The sequence below is a fragment of the Artemia franciscana genome, chromosome 21 (genome assembly GCF_032884065.1).
Source record: "Artemia franciscana chromosome 21, ASM3288406v1, whole genome shotgun sequence".
NCBI classification, from domain to species: domain Eukaryota; kingdom Metazoa; phylum Arthropoda; class Branchiopoda; order Anostraca; family Artemiidae; genus Artemia; species Artemia franciscana.
This window is the reverse complement of record NC_088883.1, coordinates 23,937,426-23,956,906: the sequence shown is the minus strand read 5'-3', so window position 1 is coordinate 23,956,906 and position 19,481 is coordinate 23,937,426. Positions and strand designations below refer to the sequence as shown.

At 33.4% G+C, this 19,481-nt stretch overlaps 1 protein-coding gene across 5 annotated transcripts; it reads left to right on the top strand.

The window, feature by feature from the left end:
* The first annotated feature begins 233 nt into the window (after positions 1-233).
* On the top strand, positions 234-14,286 carry LOC136040941 (zinc finger protein 883-like). 5 transcript variants are annotated; one of them, XM_065725379.1, is made up of 4 exons: positions 234-370; positions 4,435-4,604; positions 7,498-7,674; positions 10,933-14,286. In XM_065725379.1, the coding sequence occupies exons 2-4, from the start codon at positions 4,562-4,564 to the stop codon at positions 12,495-12,497; spliced, it is 1,785 nt and encodes a 594-aa protein (XP_065581451.1). In that variant the 5' UTR covers positions 234-370; positions 4,435-4,561; the 3' UTR covers positions 12,498-14,286. The 5 variants fall into 5 exon arrangements, with proteins under 5 accessions (XP_065581451.1, XP_065581454.1, XP_065581453.1 ...); XM_065725382.1 differs by having other exon boundaries at positions 248-385; XM_065725381.1 differs by lacking the exon at positions 234-370 and adding an exon at positions 475-531.
* Positions 14,287-19,481: the final 5,195 nt, after the last annotated feature.

The window sequence follows — 19,481 nt, the reverse complement described above, 5'->3', positions numbered from 1 at the left end:
GATGTTTTTTCCACAGATTTTGGTTATAGTTTTATGTATAATTGGCTCACATGTTTCTCTGGAAAGACTATTTGCAAAATTATTCCAGTAATTGTATTTAGCATTTATTATTGCTCTCTTGAGATTAGCCTCTGCTTGTAATTTATTTAAATATATGGAAGGAGATAGTTTTCTTTATGTGTGTATACCGATTTTCTAAGCATGCGAAGTGGAAACACTGGTGTGTTCTCCTAGCAGTATTTTTTGTTCTCCATTAGGAGCGTGTTTAGAGATTGTTTTCCTGGGTGTTGTTTTGGGGATAGCATGATCAGCTATATTTGTTAGTATGGATGTCATAACTTCAGCATGTGTGTCAGCTGTTACAACTGAGGTATGTGATTCCTGGGTGAGACTTAGAATTTCATCTTAAAGCTTATTTCTAAACATAATCCAATTTGCTTTAGTTTTGATATATTTAGGGATAGGTGGCAGAATTTTAGCTTGTTCATTTAAAGAGGAAACTACTGGAACCTCAAAACTATTGGAGGGCTTGTAGGCTTGTTATACTACATGCACCCAGCCCATTTTGAGACCCATGGTGTCTGAAAACTGGGCCTTAGTAGGCTATTCTTAGGATATTGCAAATATACCTTTTTCTTAGCCTAGACCATATAGGCTCAACTGGATTTTCATAATGTCTGTTGATTTAGTTTACCTTACCCTCAATTTGTTCATGAATTTTACCTTGGTAAAGTAGCCTACTAGTTTAGCTACTTTTTGCTATTTCGGAAAGGGATTAGGCTAGGAAAATGAAACTTTCATAAATGAATCCAGGGCTAAAACATACCCTGGAAAGATATTGCCTAGCTTCTATATTCACCCCCTTCTGACTTCTAAGTCTTTGAAATTTGCTTACTTGACAGGTCTATACCAAATGATAGGTTATACAACATTTTACCTTAAGTTTTAGTTATCAGATTCATTTTTTCTGGTTTTAGTTCTGAAAATCCAATTCCTGTTATTTTGTAGAATTTAAAGCCATATCAAGTTTGTTTGTTCTTTTATTTAGCCTAGGAAATGTAGCCTATTTGCAGATCTTTAAAACCTCAGAAATCAGGATTGAGCAAAGTTGTGAAGCTGATAACAGTTTTCTTGTACTTTATTTAAACAAGATCTATTTTGTAAGTTCATTTTTTTATGTAGCAAAATAAACTTTAAAATACCTTCCCTGGACTTACTCTAGTCTTTAAACTAATGCTTGGAAGGTTTTGTTTTCCTAACCTTATCTCACTCCAAGAAACCAAAAAGTAATTAAACTAGAATTTTGCCTTAATGCCCTTAGCTTTTTTGGACCCACAAATTTACAGCAAAATAAATAAATGATAATTTATAATCTTTGCCTTGGTGGTGTGGTATATCCAGAGGTATAGCTATTAAACCTGTTGACTTGTTTGAACAAAATTGCTTTTTTCAAAATTTGATTGGTATTAAGGGGAAGGACATCTAGAAGTGCAAGGGGACTATTTACCAGTAAAATTATAGCAAACAGTATTACTGGCTTTTGTATAAAGTGAGTATATCTTGCAATGCCTTTTTTAATGCTCTCTACAAATATAATAATTGCTTCTACCAGAAATTACAATTTAAGAACTTTTTGACCACTTAAAAATGACCTAAATATAGGGTATAAAAAGGCTTAAACATTGTTCTCAAACTTTATAACATTAGACTCAAACTTACTATTTCATTATAAATACATTTTTTTAATGTTATATTATTCACAAGCACTGATTTTCCACAATTAAATTGGATAAATAAATTTTATCAATGTTATGGCATTTTCTTCTTCCTTGTCACCAAAATTTCAATTAAAGCATACATTTTTGGTCATTTGTTACAAAATAATAGGGTATTTGAAATTGCAAATCTGTAATAGTTTAGAAACAAATTTAGGCTATATATTTACACATCAGGGGGATGGGGGTAAAGCATAGCATATATTATACATAAACTAACCATTGCTGTATTTAATATAGTTACATTTATAGCAAATAGTATAACTGGCATTCATAATAGCTGGCTTTCATATTTTCAACCAGAAACGTATGCTTTTATTTAAAATTTGATGTCAAGGAAGAAAAAAACATCATAACATTGGAAAAATTAATTTATCCAAATTAATATTAGAAAATCAGTGCTTATGGATTATATAACATACAAAAATGGATTTATAATGAAACAGTAAGTATGAAATCAATGTTATACAGTATTTAGGGTTTGAGACCAATTTTCTTAGCCTTTTTTATACCCCATATTTAGGTCATTTTTAAGAGGTCAAAAAGTGCTTAAGTCTGAATTTCCAGTAGAAGCAATTATTATATTTGTAAAGAGCATAAAAAAGCATCGATTGGTATATTCACTTTATACAAAAGCCAGTAATACTGTTTGCTATAAATTTACCCATTTACCTTCTTATCACATATCCCAGGATCAAACATATCCAATAAAAAAAAACTTTAGCCTTTATGTAAAAAAAGGGCACCTTGCATAGCTCACAGCCCTTACCCTAGGGGATATGCAGGGTTAACTTAAACTTGGAGGCATTATAATTTCACTTTTGAACTGTTTTGAACAAATTGGACCAATATTATCACTTGGCAGTTTGACCAAATATTCAATAGAAAATTACTTACTCTGTGCTATTATGCATCAATATTTTCTGTAGCCAGTTTAAAACTATTTTAAGTTTTTGATTTAATGGCCTTTTTTGTTATTACATTTTATTTTATGTTGAAATATGAATTTGGCCCACAGGAGTTTCCAATTGACAACATTTTGAAATAAATATATTATCTGCTTACCTCATATCATAAAAAAAGCTGAAAAAAAATAGTTGATTTAGTTATAGCTTTTTTTTATTTTGTAGGGTTTTAATTTTGTTGGGCATGGATAGGGATTGATTTTGTCTTATAAATGTAACAACCCATAAGTTTGTTGTAGCTTATTAACACAAATCAGAATATGCTATTTAGTTGGTGCTTGTGTGGTGCTTAACAATTTTATAATTTTTCCTTTGAAACTCTATCTTTCACTGCTTATCAGTGTGTTTTGGAAAATTACCTCTTACTATATAAACCAAAAGACAAAGTGAGAAAAATACACAGGAGTCTTGATCCATAAGCACAAAATATTGTATAATGTTTCTCTTTCCCTGGAGGAAGGGACTTTCCCTTCCCTACCAGCACCTATAAACATATTCCATTTGTAAGACTTTAGGTGTAAGTGTTTAGACTTCTAAGTAGTTTGTAAATACAAATTGGGTGTTTTATGTATTTACTGTAATTTTACACACCATCATAAAATTGGGATTTAGTTTATTTTACTGACATATTCTATTGTACCTTTTAGTTGACACAGCACAAAACTACCCAAAGGCTGGGAAAAACAAGTTTAAATAAGATATTATTATTGTGATTTTACTGGGTACACAGCAGGGGAAAAGAAAACAATATATTTGTTAATAGCACTCATTAATTTTGTTGGGAAGTGTTTATAATTGAGTGATAAATTGGTATATGACTTGTCCTTCTTACAGAATGTCACCTTAATTGCATATGCTTATTCCCTTTTAATGAACATTTTATCTAATGTTTCTATTAAAAAAAGTCTCAGGATTGACCTGTGAACAATTGGCATGTTGGTCTGTTATAATGTTACCAAGCCTAAAGCATAGCCCCTGCCTTTGATCATATGCAAATTAAGCCTATTTATTAAAAATAAATAAACAAAGACTAATCCAATTTATCTACCCTAAACTAAATAATTTTTTAACAAAACTTGAATTCATTTACATAAAAGATATTTCTACCTATTGAGTTTGGAAATAGAGGAATGTATTGCTTTTTAAGCCTTGGAAAATCTAGATTGTAAAAAATTTCAAAAAAAGCTCTACTTGTCTTCTAGATACAGGGTAACCCTAAAATAGCAAGTTTTCCCTATATTTCCTTGGGAGTAACTCATTTTACCAGTTTTATTGACTGGATTTTTATTTTATAGTTATTTTACTACACTGCTCCTAAGGAAACAATGTTTTGCAAAAAGGTTTTAAATACTTCAAAGTGAATTAAGGAATACATTGGTCCAAATAGACCAACTAAATAAATTAAATGTTGTAAAACGTGAGAAGTGTTGTAAGTATTATGTTCTACCTACTAGTATAAAATCAGTTCAAAAATTACTGTTTTTCTTTTAGTTTTATCATTTGAAAGCTGGGAATTTTTTCTAGAAATTGAAGATTTGCAATATATTGTTTTGGATAGACAGACAAAAATCAAATCTACTTACAACAAGACTATTATCATTTCGGTTTCTATAAGAATTGAAATTTCTTTAAATTGCCCTTGAATGCTGGAATTTCTATGCTTTTTATGCTTATATCTACTAATTATTTTCTAGGTTGTCTACTCCTTCAACTCCTTTTGAAGATGTGATATTGTAAATATTTATTATTTAAATTCTTGAGATTTCCAATTGTGTGAGAGAGTCAAGAGAGACAGACTGTTTTTGATTCAACTGGGGAAACATGGAAACAACCAAGCTTTTTGGTATCACTGCTGTTAAGCAAGGTAATTTGTAACGTGGGTGGTCTAGCCTATTAGCTGTTTAGTTGTACAACTTTTTCTTCAAAATAGGACAGTCATTAAAATTCATTACCTATTTTTGCTATTTTTACTTGAAAAATAGGTGAAATGTATCACAAAACCTAATTATTTATAATTAAAAAAAAACTTTTTCACAAAGATATTTTTTAAACTAATGGTGTGCTAATCATGGTTTTAGTACCTTTGTGAATTTTGATAAATTAAATTGTTATTGTCAAATAATTATTTAACTGTTTGTTGAGAATCAAAAGTTTTAAACAACTGTTTTTTTTTACTTCAACATGAAGAGGAGGTTGTTGAGAAGAGGCAGATATTACACAAGTCATGAAAAGAAGCATAAATGTTTGAAAATATCAAATCTTTTATGTCTCTTTTTTATCAGATTTGTGTCTGAAAAGTCACCTGTTCCTCATGCCTCCCTACTTTTTATTCTAAAGTATGAAGGTGTTATAGATACATTCTGCTGCAAAGATTCTCTTTTGAAAAAATTGTTTGGATGATTTCGATGATGGTGCTCTCAATAGTATGTGTTATGTTTCAATTTGAAATAAGAGTTTTCTGCCTCTTAAAAAAAAAAAATTGAATAATTATATTTTTCTGTTCTGTTCAACCTGAATAATATTTGTAATTTCTAAATCAGCACACAGTAGAATGTGTTTTTAACTAGACAGTTTCTCAGAAATTACACTTATAAATTTTTGCATACTATTTGCCAATTTGCTCTTTACTTGGTTACATGTATATGTCAAACTTTAAATGAAAAAGGAGATATATTACTGTTTATAGAAATACAGCCGTATAGTTTATGGTAGAAGACATTTAAGAGAACTGTTTAATGAGTCTGGTTATAAAATAAATGCAAGAAATTGTTCAAGAGCACACCTTATAAATGATCAAAAGAGTTGAACATTTTGTTCAATTTATAAATAATTTTCTCAAATTTTTAAAAACGATCAAGTTGCATTTTTTATTCTCTTATAGTTGAAATAAATCAATTCTAAGCAAGAAGAATTGAGCAGCATAATTGTGGATTCCAAGTTTTCACTATCCATTGTGACACTATTCTATGTTTGAGTCTGATTTTAATGTTGAATTTTTTCTATTATCTAAGAATATCCTTTGGCAAAAATATAAGATTCTGAACAAAACAATGTCAAATAGTTTGTGGTAACAAATTGTAAGTAAGGAGCAACTGGGCTCATTAGTAACTAAAACTCTAAAAAACAAAATTTTGATGCAGTAGATATACCGAAGAGTCAGATTTTTATACTGATTTCAATTATGTAAGTTTCATCAGGTTTAGCCTTACCCATTGAAAGTTATAAATATTTGCCTTATTTTTGAAAAAGGGGAAAACACCCCATAAAAGTCATAGAATCTTAATTGAAATCACAACATCAGATTCAGCATATCAAAGTATTCTGCTGTAAAGATTTCAAGCTCCTATCTGCAAAAATGTGAAATGTTGTAATTTTTTGCTGGAAGAAAGCTCAAAGATGCGTGTTTATTTGTTTTTTTGTTTAGTTTTTTTCTTCCCAGGGATGATTGCATCAACCCAGTGGTCCTAAAATATCGCGATAGGGCTTATTCGAACAAAAATTAAAAGTTCTAGTGCTCTTTTAAGTGACCAAAAATTGGAGGGCATATAGGGCTCCTCCCAAGCTTAGAAGGTTACATGGATGGATCTTTCAGTGGGCATTATTTAAAAGGTGATCAGAAATTAAATAAAAAACAAGCTTTTTCAACTGAAAGTAAAGAGCAACATTAAAACTTAAAGCAAACAGAAATTATTCCTGATATGAGGGGCTTTGCCCCCTCAGTTTAATTTATTAAAATTAAACCCTTTGTTATTGAGATTTCATTCTTAAGGAATTGGAACAAAATTCGGACTTAAGCGGAAAGAGCAATGTATTGACAAGGGGTGAACCCCCTCATATACGTAAAAATTTCTGTTTGTTTTAAGTTTTAATTTTGCTCTGTACTTTCAGTTGAAAAACTTGTTATTTTTATTTAACTGCTGTATAGGGCTGGATTCCAAGCTAGTGTTGTCCATTTCAACACTGTCCAGTGTTTCAGTATCACTTTGGTTCTAGAAAAGGAAAAGAAGACTCAACAGGGTTCCATGCCTTTTCAAAATCTACCCAGAAAGATGTTACGACAAAAAACAACAACAATAAAAATACATACCTTCTATTGTTAATTTTTTTTTTTTAGTGAAGTGCAAATTGTGTTATGGTCTTGAGAAGGTATGGAGATTATCAGCCCTACTCATATTAATTTTTGCTGTTTTTGAGTTTGACTTAGATATTTATTGTAATTTCTGTTCGTTTTGAGTTTCATGTGTTTACTGATTGTGATTTGCGGTAGTTTTACGCTTGGAAGATTATTTGACTTTATTTGCTCATTCTTGGCTTGATAAAAGTTCTTTACCTTGAGTGAAGAATTTCAATAGTGTAGAATCCGATGATGTTCCAGTTCAATTCTGTGCCAGCGTGTATGGTCTTCAAGGTCTTTTTTAGTTCTCGTAAATCTTTTTTTATAAACTTTTGTTTGCCCTCATTTGCTCTATACTACAGAAGAAGATATTGGTTCAACTATGACGAAGAAACTTTTTGACAAGGTTTAATATAATTGGCCATTATCCTCTCGATGCTACTCAATTTTAAAAATTACATCTTTTTCATAGCCTTAACTGCTCTTCTTCTTTATAAATTTACGACGTCTCTAGGATCAATTTACTTTTACCATCTATTAAGTACTATATAAAAAAAACTTCGGTACTCAAACGTTTTTTTTTCAGTTGCCAACTTGCTTTGTTGTAAGAGTTTTTGTGTGATTTTTATTCTAATTTTTATAGAAGCTGAAGATACATCTTCAAATGATAATAAAAATATATCTGCAAGTACACATCCGAATTTATTTACGGAAAATGAAGCCAACGTTTTTGCTGTTTATCCGAACATCTCTGCAGATTGTCAAGATAATGCTGATCATCTTAAACTAGAGTTGAACATTGATGGAGAGTTCAACAAAGGTATGATTCAGATGTTCTCATCTTCTTCTGTATATTTGTATGTCCATAATATGTCTTTGAGCATCCCTCTTACTTGGTTTATCTGCTCAATATTAAGTTTCCCGAATGTAATACGTAAGAGATATGCAAAAATATTTATCTGGCAATATGTTAACTGAAACCTCATAGGCCACTGGGCGAATAACAAAATTAATGAGATTTACTCCACTTTATTCAAATCTTATTTATAAACCCTGGAAGGTGCTCCGCCTTTCGTAATAGCTTTCTCTTTTTGTTCTCTGTATATTTTTTCACACATTTTCCTCATTTTCTAAAGAATTGAATTGTTTGTTTATATAGAACGTCACTTATAGTAATCTTGCATTTTCCAGGATTAGCAGGTGTAACTTCTTTAACAACTAATAGAAAATGTTTCAAGTAAAAATCCTACCAACCTCTGACGTCATTTCTGTCTCGTGAACAGCTAAGGTTGAACTTGGAATTCTCGAACGGATGAATAAAAATGCATATCTTACAATTCCTTTGGCATTATGTCAGGGTCTGAAAGATTGTTTTTTTTTTGCATCTGAGTCCAGTGCGTGCATTTAAAAACAATTATTTAAGTAAATAATAGCTCTAGATGGTTTTGATTATTAGGACACAAAAAGTTTTGTATCCCAATTAAACCGCTAAACAAAACAACTAAGTTTATTTGGTCCGAGCTTTTTTGTGCAATTTAAAGAATATGAGGTATTTTCTATTGTTTCAGGTGCAAAGCTTTAGCTACAGGTGTCTTTGGATTTAGCTGTGTACAATAACTATAAATATGACTAAATAATATTGCTAATACCACTCCATAGTTTTAATCGTTTTCTTCAAAAAATGCTCTATTTTAACATTAAACTTATTTGATCTTTATTAATGATTATGACACTTGGTATTTACAAAGTGGCATATACCAATCACAATTTCTGTCAGTCTGTCTCTCTGTCGGTTCTGGTTTTGCTAGTTTGGGCACTTCCAGATGAATTAGGACGATGAAAGTTGGCAGGCGTATCAGGAACCAGACCAGATTAAATTAGAAATATTCTTTCCCCGATTCGACCATCTGGGGGGGGGGGGGTTAATTCGGAAAAATTAGAAAAATGAGATATTTTTAACTTACGAACAGGCGATCAGATCTTAATGAAGTTTGATATTTAGAAGTATATCGTGTTCCACAGCTCTTATTTAAATCCCGACCGGACCTGGTGACATTAGGGGGGGGAGGAGTTGGAGGGGTGAAATCTTGGAAAACACTTAGAGTGGAGAGATCGGAAGGAAACCTGGTGGGAAAAATAAGCGTATGTCCTAGATACGTGATTAAAATAACTAGACCGGGTCCGCTCTCTTTGGAAGAGTTGGGGGGATTTTGAGTGCTTTGGCGAGTTCGGTGCTTCTGAACGTGCTAGGACGATGAGAATTGGTAGGCATGTCAGGGACCTCCTCAAATTGACTTGATAACAGTCGTTTCCCTGATTCGACCATCTGGGGGGGGGGGGGGGCTGGAGGGATGAGAAATCGTGAAAACCGAGGTATCTTTATCTTACGAATGGGTGATCGGATCTTAATGAAACTTCATATATAGAAAGATCTTATGTCTCAGATGCTTAATTTTTAATTCGAACCGGATCTGGGGACAAAGAGGGGTGGAGGGGGGGAACGGAAATCTTGGAAAATGGAAAGTGGAGAGATTGGGATGAAACTTGATGGGAAGAATAGGCACAAGTTTTAGATACGTGATTGACATAACTGGACCGGATCCTCTCTCTTTGGGGGAATTTTGGGGTGTATTTCCAGTGCTTTGGCAAGTTCGGTGCTTCTGGAGGCGCTAGAACGATTAAAATTGGTAGGCATGTCAGGGATGTGCACAAGTTGACTTGATAACAGTCGTTTCCCCAATTAGACCATCTGGGGGGCTGGAGGGAGAGGAAGAATTGAAAAAATGAGATATTTTGTAACTTACGAAATTGTGATCGGATCTTAATGAAATTTGATATTTAGAAGGATCTCATGTCTCAGAGCTCTTATTATAAATCCTGACCGCATCCGGTGATATTGGGGGGAGTTGGAGGGGAAACGGGAAATCTTGGAAAAAGCTTAGAGTGGAGAGATCGGAATGAAACTTGGTGGGAAGAATAACTACCAATCCTTGATACATGATAGACATAACCGGACAATCTGCTCACTTTGGGGGATTTGGGGGGAGAGTGTTAACTCGGAAAAATTAGAAATATTGAGATATTTTAACATACAAACGGGTGACTGGATCTTAATGAGATTTATTATTTAGAAGGTACTCATGTCTCAGAGCTTTTATTTTAAATCCCAACCAGATCTTGTGACATTGGGGGGAGTTGTATGGGAAACCGGAAATCTTGGAAAACGCTTAGAGTGGAGAGATTAGGATGAAACTTGATGAGAAGAATAAGCACGTGTCGTAGATACGTGATTGACGTAACTGAAATAGATCTGCTCTCTTTGGGGGGGGGGGGTCCAGTGCTTTGGCGAGTTAGGAGCTTCCGGACGTGCTAAGATGATGAAAATTGGTAGGCGTGTCAGGGACCTGCACAAATTGACTTAATAAGTGTCGTTTTCCCCGATTCGACCGTCTGAGGGACTGAAAGGAGAGGAAAAATTAGAAAAAAATGAGGTATCTTTTACTTACGAATGGTTATCTAATCTTAATGAATTTTGATATTTAGAAAGACCTCGTGTCTCAGAGCTCTTATTTTAAATCCCGACCGGCATTAAGCCTCTGATTTTCCTTTTAATTCAATCTGTTGATTCTTAGAATTTTGCTAGAGCTCATACCATATGAGCTCTTGGTTCTTGGCTCTTCCGACTTCGTCACAAGTGCCATATGAGCTCTTAGCTCTTGTTTTTCTTAAAGCCTTCTTGACCATATGAAGCCATTGGCTTTGAAAGACAGATGAAAATTGTATATATATTGCATCTTTGAATGCCGGAAATGTCTTGATTTTGCAAAATCATTAGGTAACATATTTTTGATGATAAAGGGTTGCGAAGTCACATCAGATTTCCTACTCACCTATCAAGATACATACCTAAGACTTATGCCTCAAATTAGACTTTTATAACGTTTGTACCAAAGTAAGAGTTATTATAATTAATTTTATTGTAAATGTGTATGGCCAAAATCTTAAAAGCTGAGTTGTGTACCAAGTAAAAAAAAAGAGGTTTTGTGATTTATGTTGAATCAATTTTACATTATTTTAGTTCTCCCTGTTGGAGTGTTCTATGACAATGATGCCTGCAAACAAGGATCTGGATTACCTAGCAGCCCAAGTCTGACAAAAATATGTCTAAAAAAAGAACTCAATTTGAATTGTCATTATGAAAGGGCAAGCCACATTTGTGTATTTGCTGAAAATGATACGGAAAAACAGGAGATTTCTCGCACAGGAGAAAAATATTTTGAATGTGATATATGTAGGAAAAGTATTCCTTCAAGTACTGGTTTATCTCATCATCAGATAACTCATACCAGGGAAAAACCTTTCAAATTTGATATAGGTGACGAAACCTTTTGCCAAAAAAGTGCCTTATCGCATCATCAAAGAATACATACCGAAGAAAAATCTTTCAAATGTGACATATGTGACAGAACATTCTGCCAAAAAAGTACCCTTTCGAATCATCATAGAACTCATACTGGGGAAAAACCTTTCAGATGTGATATATGTGACAAAACATTCTGCCAAAAAACCGCTCTATTTCAACATCAAAGAACGCACACTGGAGAAAAACCTTTCAAATGTGAAATATGTGACAAAACGTTCTGCCGCAAAAGCACCCTTTTGAATCATCAAAAAACTCATACTGGAGAAAGACCTTTTGAATGTGATAAATGTAAAAAAGGTTTTATTTCAAGTTATTTTTTATCTTATCATCAGAAAACGCATACTGGAGAAAAACCTTTCAAATGTGATATATGTGACAAAACATTCGGCCGAAAAAGCACCCTATCGAATCATCAAAGAACGCATACTGGAGAAAAACCTTTCAAGTGTGATATATGTGACAAAACATTCGGCCGAAAAAGCCATCTTTCAGATCATCAAATAACTCATACTGGAGAAAAGCCTTTTGAATGTGATATATGTAAGATAGGTTTTACCTCAAGGTCTAGTTTATCTTATCATCAGAGAACGCATACTGGGGAAAAACCTTTCAAATGTGATATATGTGACAAAACCTTCGGCCAAAAAAGCATCCTTTCAAATCATCAAAGAACACATACTGGAGTAAAACTTTTCGAATGTGATATATGTAAGAAAGGTTTTACTTCTATTCCTGGGTTTTCTTATCACAAAAGAACTCATACTGGAGAAAAACCTTATCAATGTGATATTTGTAAGAAATGTTTTGCTTCAAATTCCAGTTTATCTAGTCATCAAAGAATTCATGCTGAAAAAAAGCCTGCTGAAGTAAAACTTTTCGAATGTGTTTTATGTAAGAAAGGTTTTACTTCAAGTTCTGGTTTATATCAACATCAAAAAACGCATACAGGAGAAAAACCTTTTAAATGTGATATATGTGACAAAACATTCTACCGAAAAAGCCATCTTTCAGATCATCAATTAACTCATACTGGAGAAAAGCCTTTTGAATGTGATATATGTAAGAAAGGTTTCACTTCAGCCTCTGGTTTATCTTATCATAAAAAAACTCATACTGGAGAAAAATGTTATCAATGCGATATTTGTAAGAGATACTTTGCTTCAAATTCCAGTTTATCTCGTCATCAAAAAATTCATACTGACGAAAACCCTGATGTATAATAAGGAAAAATATCTTATTTCTTTTCATAGTAAGTAATTTTTGTAAATAGTGATTACGTCTACAAAAGTTTTCAAATTTTGTAATTCTTGCTGAAAGAAAGATCACGGATACTTGTTTATTTTTATTTCTTTCTTTCTCAGGGGTAATCGTATCAAAACAACCGTCTTAGAAGATCGGGAGGGGGGATTTTGCTTTCATTTAGGTTATGGAAATAAAAAACTAGGTGTTTTGGGAGCTCTCGCTAGCCTTGTTCCCATCGGCAAAACGTAAATCGTATTACGTACAAATAAGTTCTAGAACGACTTGCATAACAAGTAAGACTCAACACACTGAAGAAAGCTGTAGGAAATATAAACATTGTTTTTTGCTCTCTTGTCTGAAGAGACAAGTCATAACAAAGTTGGCGGACTGGAAGATTTGTCTGAAAGAGGGGGCTTAATGGTTCAGGTTGTTCAACTATATCTGATCAAGTCATCTCTTGCTCATAATCACTATCTGTATAACTGCTAGTTAAAGCATTTGTTTTATAAAGTTATTATACAAGATTTATTGGTTTGTTAATATCTTATCAGAATCCCTTAATGAATTTTGTGTATATTGGATTATGAAAAACTCAGGTTTTTCAGGTAGCCTACTACAATAGAAAATCTTCATCGACAGTATATAAATACTAGTGCTATCATTGTTGTAAAAGCTCCAACAGGGATAACTGAAATAATGTAAAATTTATTCAACAAAAAAAATTACACAAGGAGAACAAATCCTGTTAGTGATATCGCACTGTAGAACATGAGATTTTTGCAATTGAATTTGACAGCATATTCAAGACTACATGACACCTAAAAACTATATTTTCTAAACTGTTCTCTTTTTCACTTTGTTTTTTAACTTTTATTTTTGTCTCAAATGTTGTTTTTCTTTTCAGCGTTATTGGATTTATTTGTCGTTGACAAGTTTATTGTATGTATTATCAGCATTGTTTTCGTATTTTTATTTTAATCAACAGCTTGGTTTTTATTGCTAGTTGACCAAAACTACAAGTTCCAACCCTATATAATACAAGGGAACATTGTGTTTTTACTAACTTGGGCGAATTCACTGACAACAAGTTGATGTAATCTTTTTTCATCGACTTAAACATATTTTAGTTAAAAATATTTTCTGTTGGAGTTCATAGCTTATCCTCTATTTGGTGATTTCTTTATTGCTTGTATAATAAAATTTTCTTTGTCACTTTATTAAAATATTCGCAAACCAGAAAGATTGTGCTTTTTAAAGTCATACTCTCTTTTACATGCTTTTTCAGTCGTCTTTACCTTACGTTTTACGTAATATTACTCCCAATTATTTAATGAACAGCTTACCTTACCCTTTTACATATTATCTAGTGCCTGAAGGACTAGGGCCTTATGTATAGCATTACGACCTATTCCAAACCCTGCCTGTCCTTTTATTTTATTTTACTACATACTTACAGTATAGGGGGTCCCCCTCCTCAATAGCTCGCTCTTTACAATGAAGTTTTACTTTTTGTCCCAATTTTTTAAAATGTCTTCTGAAACAAAAGTGCCGTTTAATTAGAATAATAAGCATTTTCAAAAGTAAAAAAAAAACTTTAGCGTAAAGAGCAAGGTATTGAGGAACGGGCAAACCCCCTCATGTACGTAATATTTTCTGTTTGATGTTGTTCCTTACTTTCAGTTAAAACTACTTGTTTTTTTTATTTAATTTGTTCTTACAATCGATCCCGTTGTCCTACGTATCATGATAAATAAAAGTTTAAATAGACACAAATCCATTTATTAGATAGTGATAATTTACAAAAAAAAATACTGAATATTTTAGTCACACGTACAGTGACTCATCAGCAAAAATACTACAAAGAAACGATTAAAACCATTTTTGGTTTCTAAGAATTTGTCTGTGTTTGATGGATTTATTAGAAATCTCCAGTTTCAATGCAAAAATTTTAAAGGGTTTTAACAGTAGAAGCTCTTACTAAGCTAACACCTTTTAGTTGGCTTTCGTTTCTGTGTAAAGATGTTTCTGTTAATGAGATATTCCACGGGGACTTTTTCAGGTTCAAAACAAAATTTAGGACCTTTTTCTAACACTGAATGTTCTTGTATCGTTAGAGTTCTTGCCGAAAAATTAACTGCATTTGATCCAAGAAATGAGGAAGTACATACATCATCTAACTAAGCTTCTCATGAGTTCAACCTGGTCATTTATTTTCTCTAATTTATGTAAGCTAGAAACTACATAGTCTTCGAAAAATGCTTTGTAAAGTTCTATTATCCTCTTTTGACTATTTACTAGGTATATAACGTTTAGCAGTAAGAAGAAATCTGATTTATGCATAAAATTATCCTGCTTCAAGCCTTGCTCTAAAAGCTAATTTCTAATAGAAGAGGTTGGGGTGGGTATTGGAATCCAATGCATTAAGAACCTCTAAGTTAAGGTCTTTTAAATCCCAGGGAATATTCACCAAAGAATAATCAATTACTGGGACTAGCTCCAAACACAAAATTAAATTCGCCTCGTTTACTATCCTTGCCAAATCACCTGGCAGTAATCCCGATTCTGGCATAGTATAAGTATCTTTCTCCTCTCTGGATTAATTTTTCTTTTATCGTTTCACGCTAGCTTTACGTTCTGATTGCCAATATGTTCTGATACCGTACTTACCATTGACTGCTAGTGCAGTAGCTGGAATTGATGCATAATTTAATTGAATTTCATCGTTATTTTAAGCATTAATTTCACCATTTAAGTTAACCTACCATTCTCAGAATCAGCTTTTTTTTTTTCTTCTTTCTTTTTCCAACCAGACTCTTCGTGTTCTCTTTCCGATACGGTCTTTTTTGTGGCGAAATATAAACTAAACATATTGTGATACCAGAACTATTTATACAATTGAATCGGGTTTATTCCCCTCCCCCCGGAAGAAGGGGGGCTGCCTCATCCTCAGTCTTTCCTTCTGGTGGCAAAATTTGCAGTATTAACATTAATCCTAGCCTTGAACGATAACTGAGCCCCAGAAACACGAAAAGGAATAAAATTAAATAAACATTAAAAAAAATTATATGATTACACCCCATATTTTTCCATTCAAAAATTCTTACTTTTCGTCATTGCTTTTGTTTGTCGTACTTTTTTTTTATGTCCGTTCAATTTTACATATAAGAGGAATTTTTGGAGATAATGGGGGGGGGATATATTTAGGAACTTAAAAATATAATCTGAATAATGTTTTTAAATTTGTTGTATAATCTTAAAGGAATCTATGATAAAAGACCATCGTATTAACTAATATTAATTTTTACTTCATAAGATAGGAAAAGATATTCATTTCAAAAAATGGCTATCACATCCCCCGAAGAATCAGATTCGAATTTTGGAGAAATCCCAATTAAAAATATCATATAAAAAAACAACCTGGAAACTGGCAAAGAATGCCAAAAAAGATCAGAGTGAATAATCATTCACAAATCAATTATTTAACTGGAAATGTCAACTAAAAAGTTGAGAAGATAAAAAATAGTCAAACTAAACTAAAAAAATAAATACTTGTAAAAAAGCTTGAATGGACACTATAAAAAAAGAGGGGGGGGGGGTTAAAAAAAACGAATAAATGCCAAAACCCTGGCAATACCACCATCAAATAAAAAAAAAAGGGAAACTAGCCGAATTGTTCGTTTATTTTTTCTGTAATGAAGGGGACAAAGCTTCTTTTTTTTATCGTATTATGAGGTAAATTAGCGAATGAGAGACAAAATAGAAATGGGTTTAGAAACAGCTCGAAGCGGTTGGAATCTGGATGGGCAGTTATGTTTTGGGAAAATCCTTTTGTTGTAGGGTTTGCTATTGCATTCTTTGCAAAACGGAGGCGCAACGTAACCCTCCTGCCCTCTAGAGTTTCCAGCCTAGTTTTTCTTAGACGTAGAGAGTAGGGCTTCTTACCCTCTTTGAAAACTATTCGTAGAGCTCTTATTTGGATAGATTCAATTTTTTTCTGATCCTTCACGGGAGTGACCAGGGTGCCAAACTGGACAAGTATATTTGATGGGAGTATATTGAAATCCTTGGAGATCCTTAATCAATGGGAAGGGGGCTCTAAATTCATTTTAATGAGGATAGGAATAAGGTTTTTAAGGAAGGATATGATTAAGAAAATAGGCGAGTACTTAAGGAAACATATTCCATTATCAGGGACTTGAGGGGTTTACCCTCTTGTCTAAGTCTGAGATACCATCTCCAATAATGTTGAGGGTACTCATAGGGTTGCTTGATAAGTTTCTTATACAAGTTTCAACCACCATTAGGTAATCGACAAATATCTAACCGTCAGGAAATTGTTTAGTTAATCTTAACTGAAAAGAGGGTAGCTGTTACTAATCTTCAAAGAATAGAGCAAAGCCAGAAGGTTTAGATTTTATAAATTTCAGAGGCAACACCCTACTCAGACGCATGGAACCATCAACTTAGTTTGACACACAAAAAAAAGCACACTGTTTTGAACTGAAGACAAAACTACTGAAAGAATTGAATATGGTAAGCAGTTGCCTCATATGATTAAAAACAATCTAATTAGTTTCTTTCTATTTTTAATGTTGTCTTTCATTGTCTACAAAAACAAGCCTTTAGCCGGTGACATGCGATTCTTGTATGCCATCCCGCCATATAGGATGGCGCCATCCCGCTGTGGCGTCACAGAGGCATCCGTTTCACCATCTACTTTCAGTTTGTTTCGTATTGATGGTGTGGCTCTTGGAAAACGGACATTTGTCCAATGATTCCAATTTTTTTATGAAGAAGAATTTTTAAACATATAAAATTGGTGGTCTGTTCTGTTGACGATTTTTAAAATCCTGCTACTGCTAGTTCGAGGAAGGGCAAATTTTTGAAGATTCCCACATGTATGTTTTACATTATTAGTCTATTTTTTGGTACCAGTGTTGATACCAAGAAATATTTGAAAAGACGCCAAATTTAAAAATTGAAAAGACGTGTTAATATTAACTGGAGTAATCTGAAGTCTTGTGGCATTACCAACAACGCTTTAAGCAGCCCGAAGTACTGGTTCTGCCTGCCTACCAGTGGGTAAAGGCAGGCATACTTAGCAGCCCCTACCCCTGGGGTGTAAGAGGGGACTCATCAGGTGAGACCTATGCTAATTTTAATTTGCTCCTGCTTTGTTATTTGAAATTTGCTGCTAGATTGTGAACCATATCCTGCCTTATACCCAGCCTGCCATATACTACTGCTTACTCTGTACCTGTCTTGTTGTTCACATTAAGTAAGTAATGAAAGGTCAAATCAAGCCACCCCGTGAACTTAGGTCAGACAGCTCACTCCAATTCTCTGGATCAGAATCTGTCTCAGAGCAAATACTCATCCTGACTAGCCACATGAATAATATAAAAATTAAACACAAAATGTTAGCAGATTCACTGCATCCTGACAGCCTTAAATCTTCAGTGAAAGGGTTACTTGATGACCTCATATTGGCCAAGATCTCTACCCAGGTAGATGAGGCTGTGACCAAAATGAAAGAGGAACAGGCATTCATTCAACATGATGCCACTATTTCTTCAGATAAGCTGGATGCAATCAAGCAGGATGTGTATGCTGGCCTCAGTCTAGATCTTAGTAGTCTAGTTGATAAGACCCTTGAAAGCTATAATAAACGCATATCTTCAATTGAATCTTCTTTGACTACTCTAGGGTCATCAATGAAAGACCTTGAGAGCTCTTTCAAGCCTATCCAGTCTAACCTGGCAAGATTAAATGATCGTTTTGAACAGCAGGCTTTGAGCAACCAAATTATTGTCTTTGGGGTGAAAGAAGATGCCCCCATTGAAAACACTGAAAGTCAGTTCATGTCACTATGTGCTGTGAAATTTCCTGGCATACCAATTACCCAGTCTGATGTTGTATCAGCCAAAAGAATTGGCAAACCATCTGCCGAACCCAGACCCGTAGTTGTGGAATTTTGCTATTTACGAATTCGCCAACTGCTTCTCAGACAAAAGAAGGATTTGAAAGGATCTGGGACACTATTTTCTGAGATGCTCACAAAACCACGCTTACAGCTTCTTTCATATGCCAAGTCAAAGCTTGGTTTACGTAATGTTTGGTCCAGTAAAGGTGATATCCTGTATAAAACTCAGTCTGGAAGAGTAGTTAAGTTCAGTGATCAGGATGAAATTGATTTGTGTGCTGCAAATGCAGAGAATTGAAGTGATGGATTTTAGTTCACTTTGTTATAATATGTTGAATTGTTTTTGTATGAATTTATTTTATGTTCTTACATTTTTCCTTTTTCACTCTTCACTGTCTTCACATAATTCTGACTTGTGCTATATTATGCTTTGGGGCAATACCTTGGATGATATGTCCCTTCCCACTAATATTGCTCTATGTTTGTTTGTGATTCTACCACCTTCATGTAGTTTGCTTTCTGTTTTACTCTTGTCATGTCAGCATACTTATAGCTCACATAATTTTAACTGGTTACACATTATATTTTGTGCCACTCCTTTAATTAATATGTGCCTTTCCACTGATTTTTCATTATGTTTGTTTGTGATCCTATCACCATCATGTTGCATGGCTTCTAGAACGTTCTTGTTGTGTCTGCACACTTGCAGCTCATCGAGTTTTGACTGTTCCCATATTATATTTTGGGCCAATATTATGATTAATATATGCCATCCTACTGAATTTTTTTTATTTTTGTTTTTGACTTTCTCACCTTCATGTAGGCCAATTTCTATCATATTTTTGTCATGTCAGCATAATTGCAGCTCTTATAATCTTGACTGGCTCCACATTATACTTTTGGCCAGTACTTTGACAAATTTATTTTGCCTTAATTCTACCATATCTTTGTTCTGTGTGTTCACATGCAGATCACATAATTTTGATTGCTCAAATCTATTTTGGTCTTATACTTTGAATATTGTGTGTCTTACCATTGA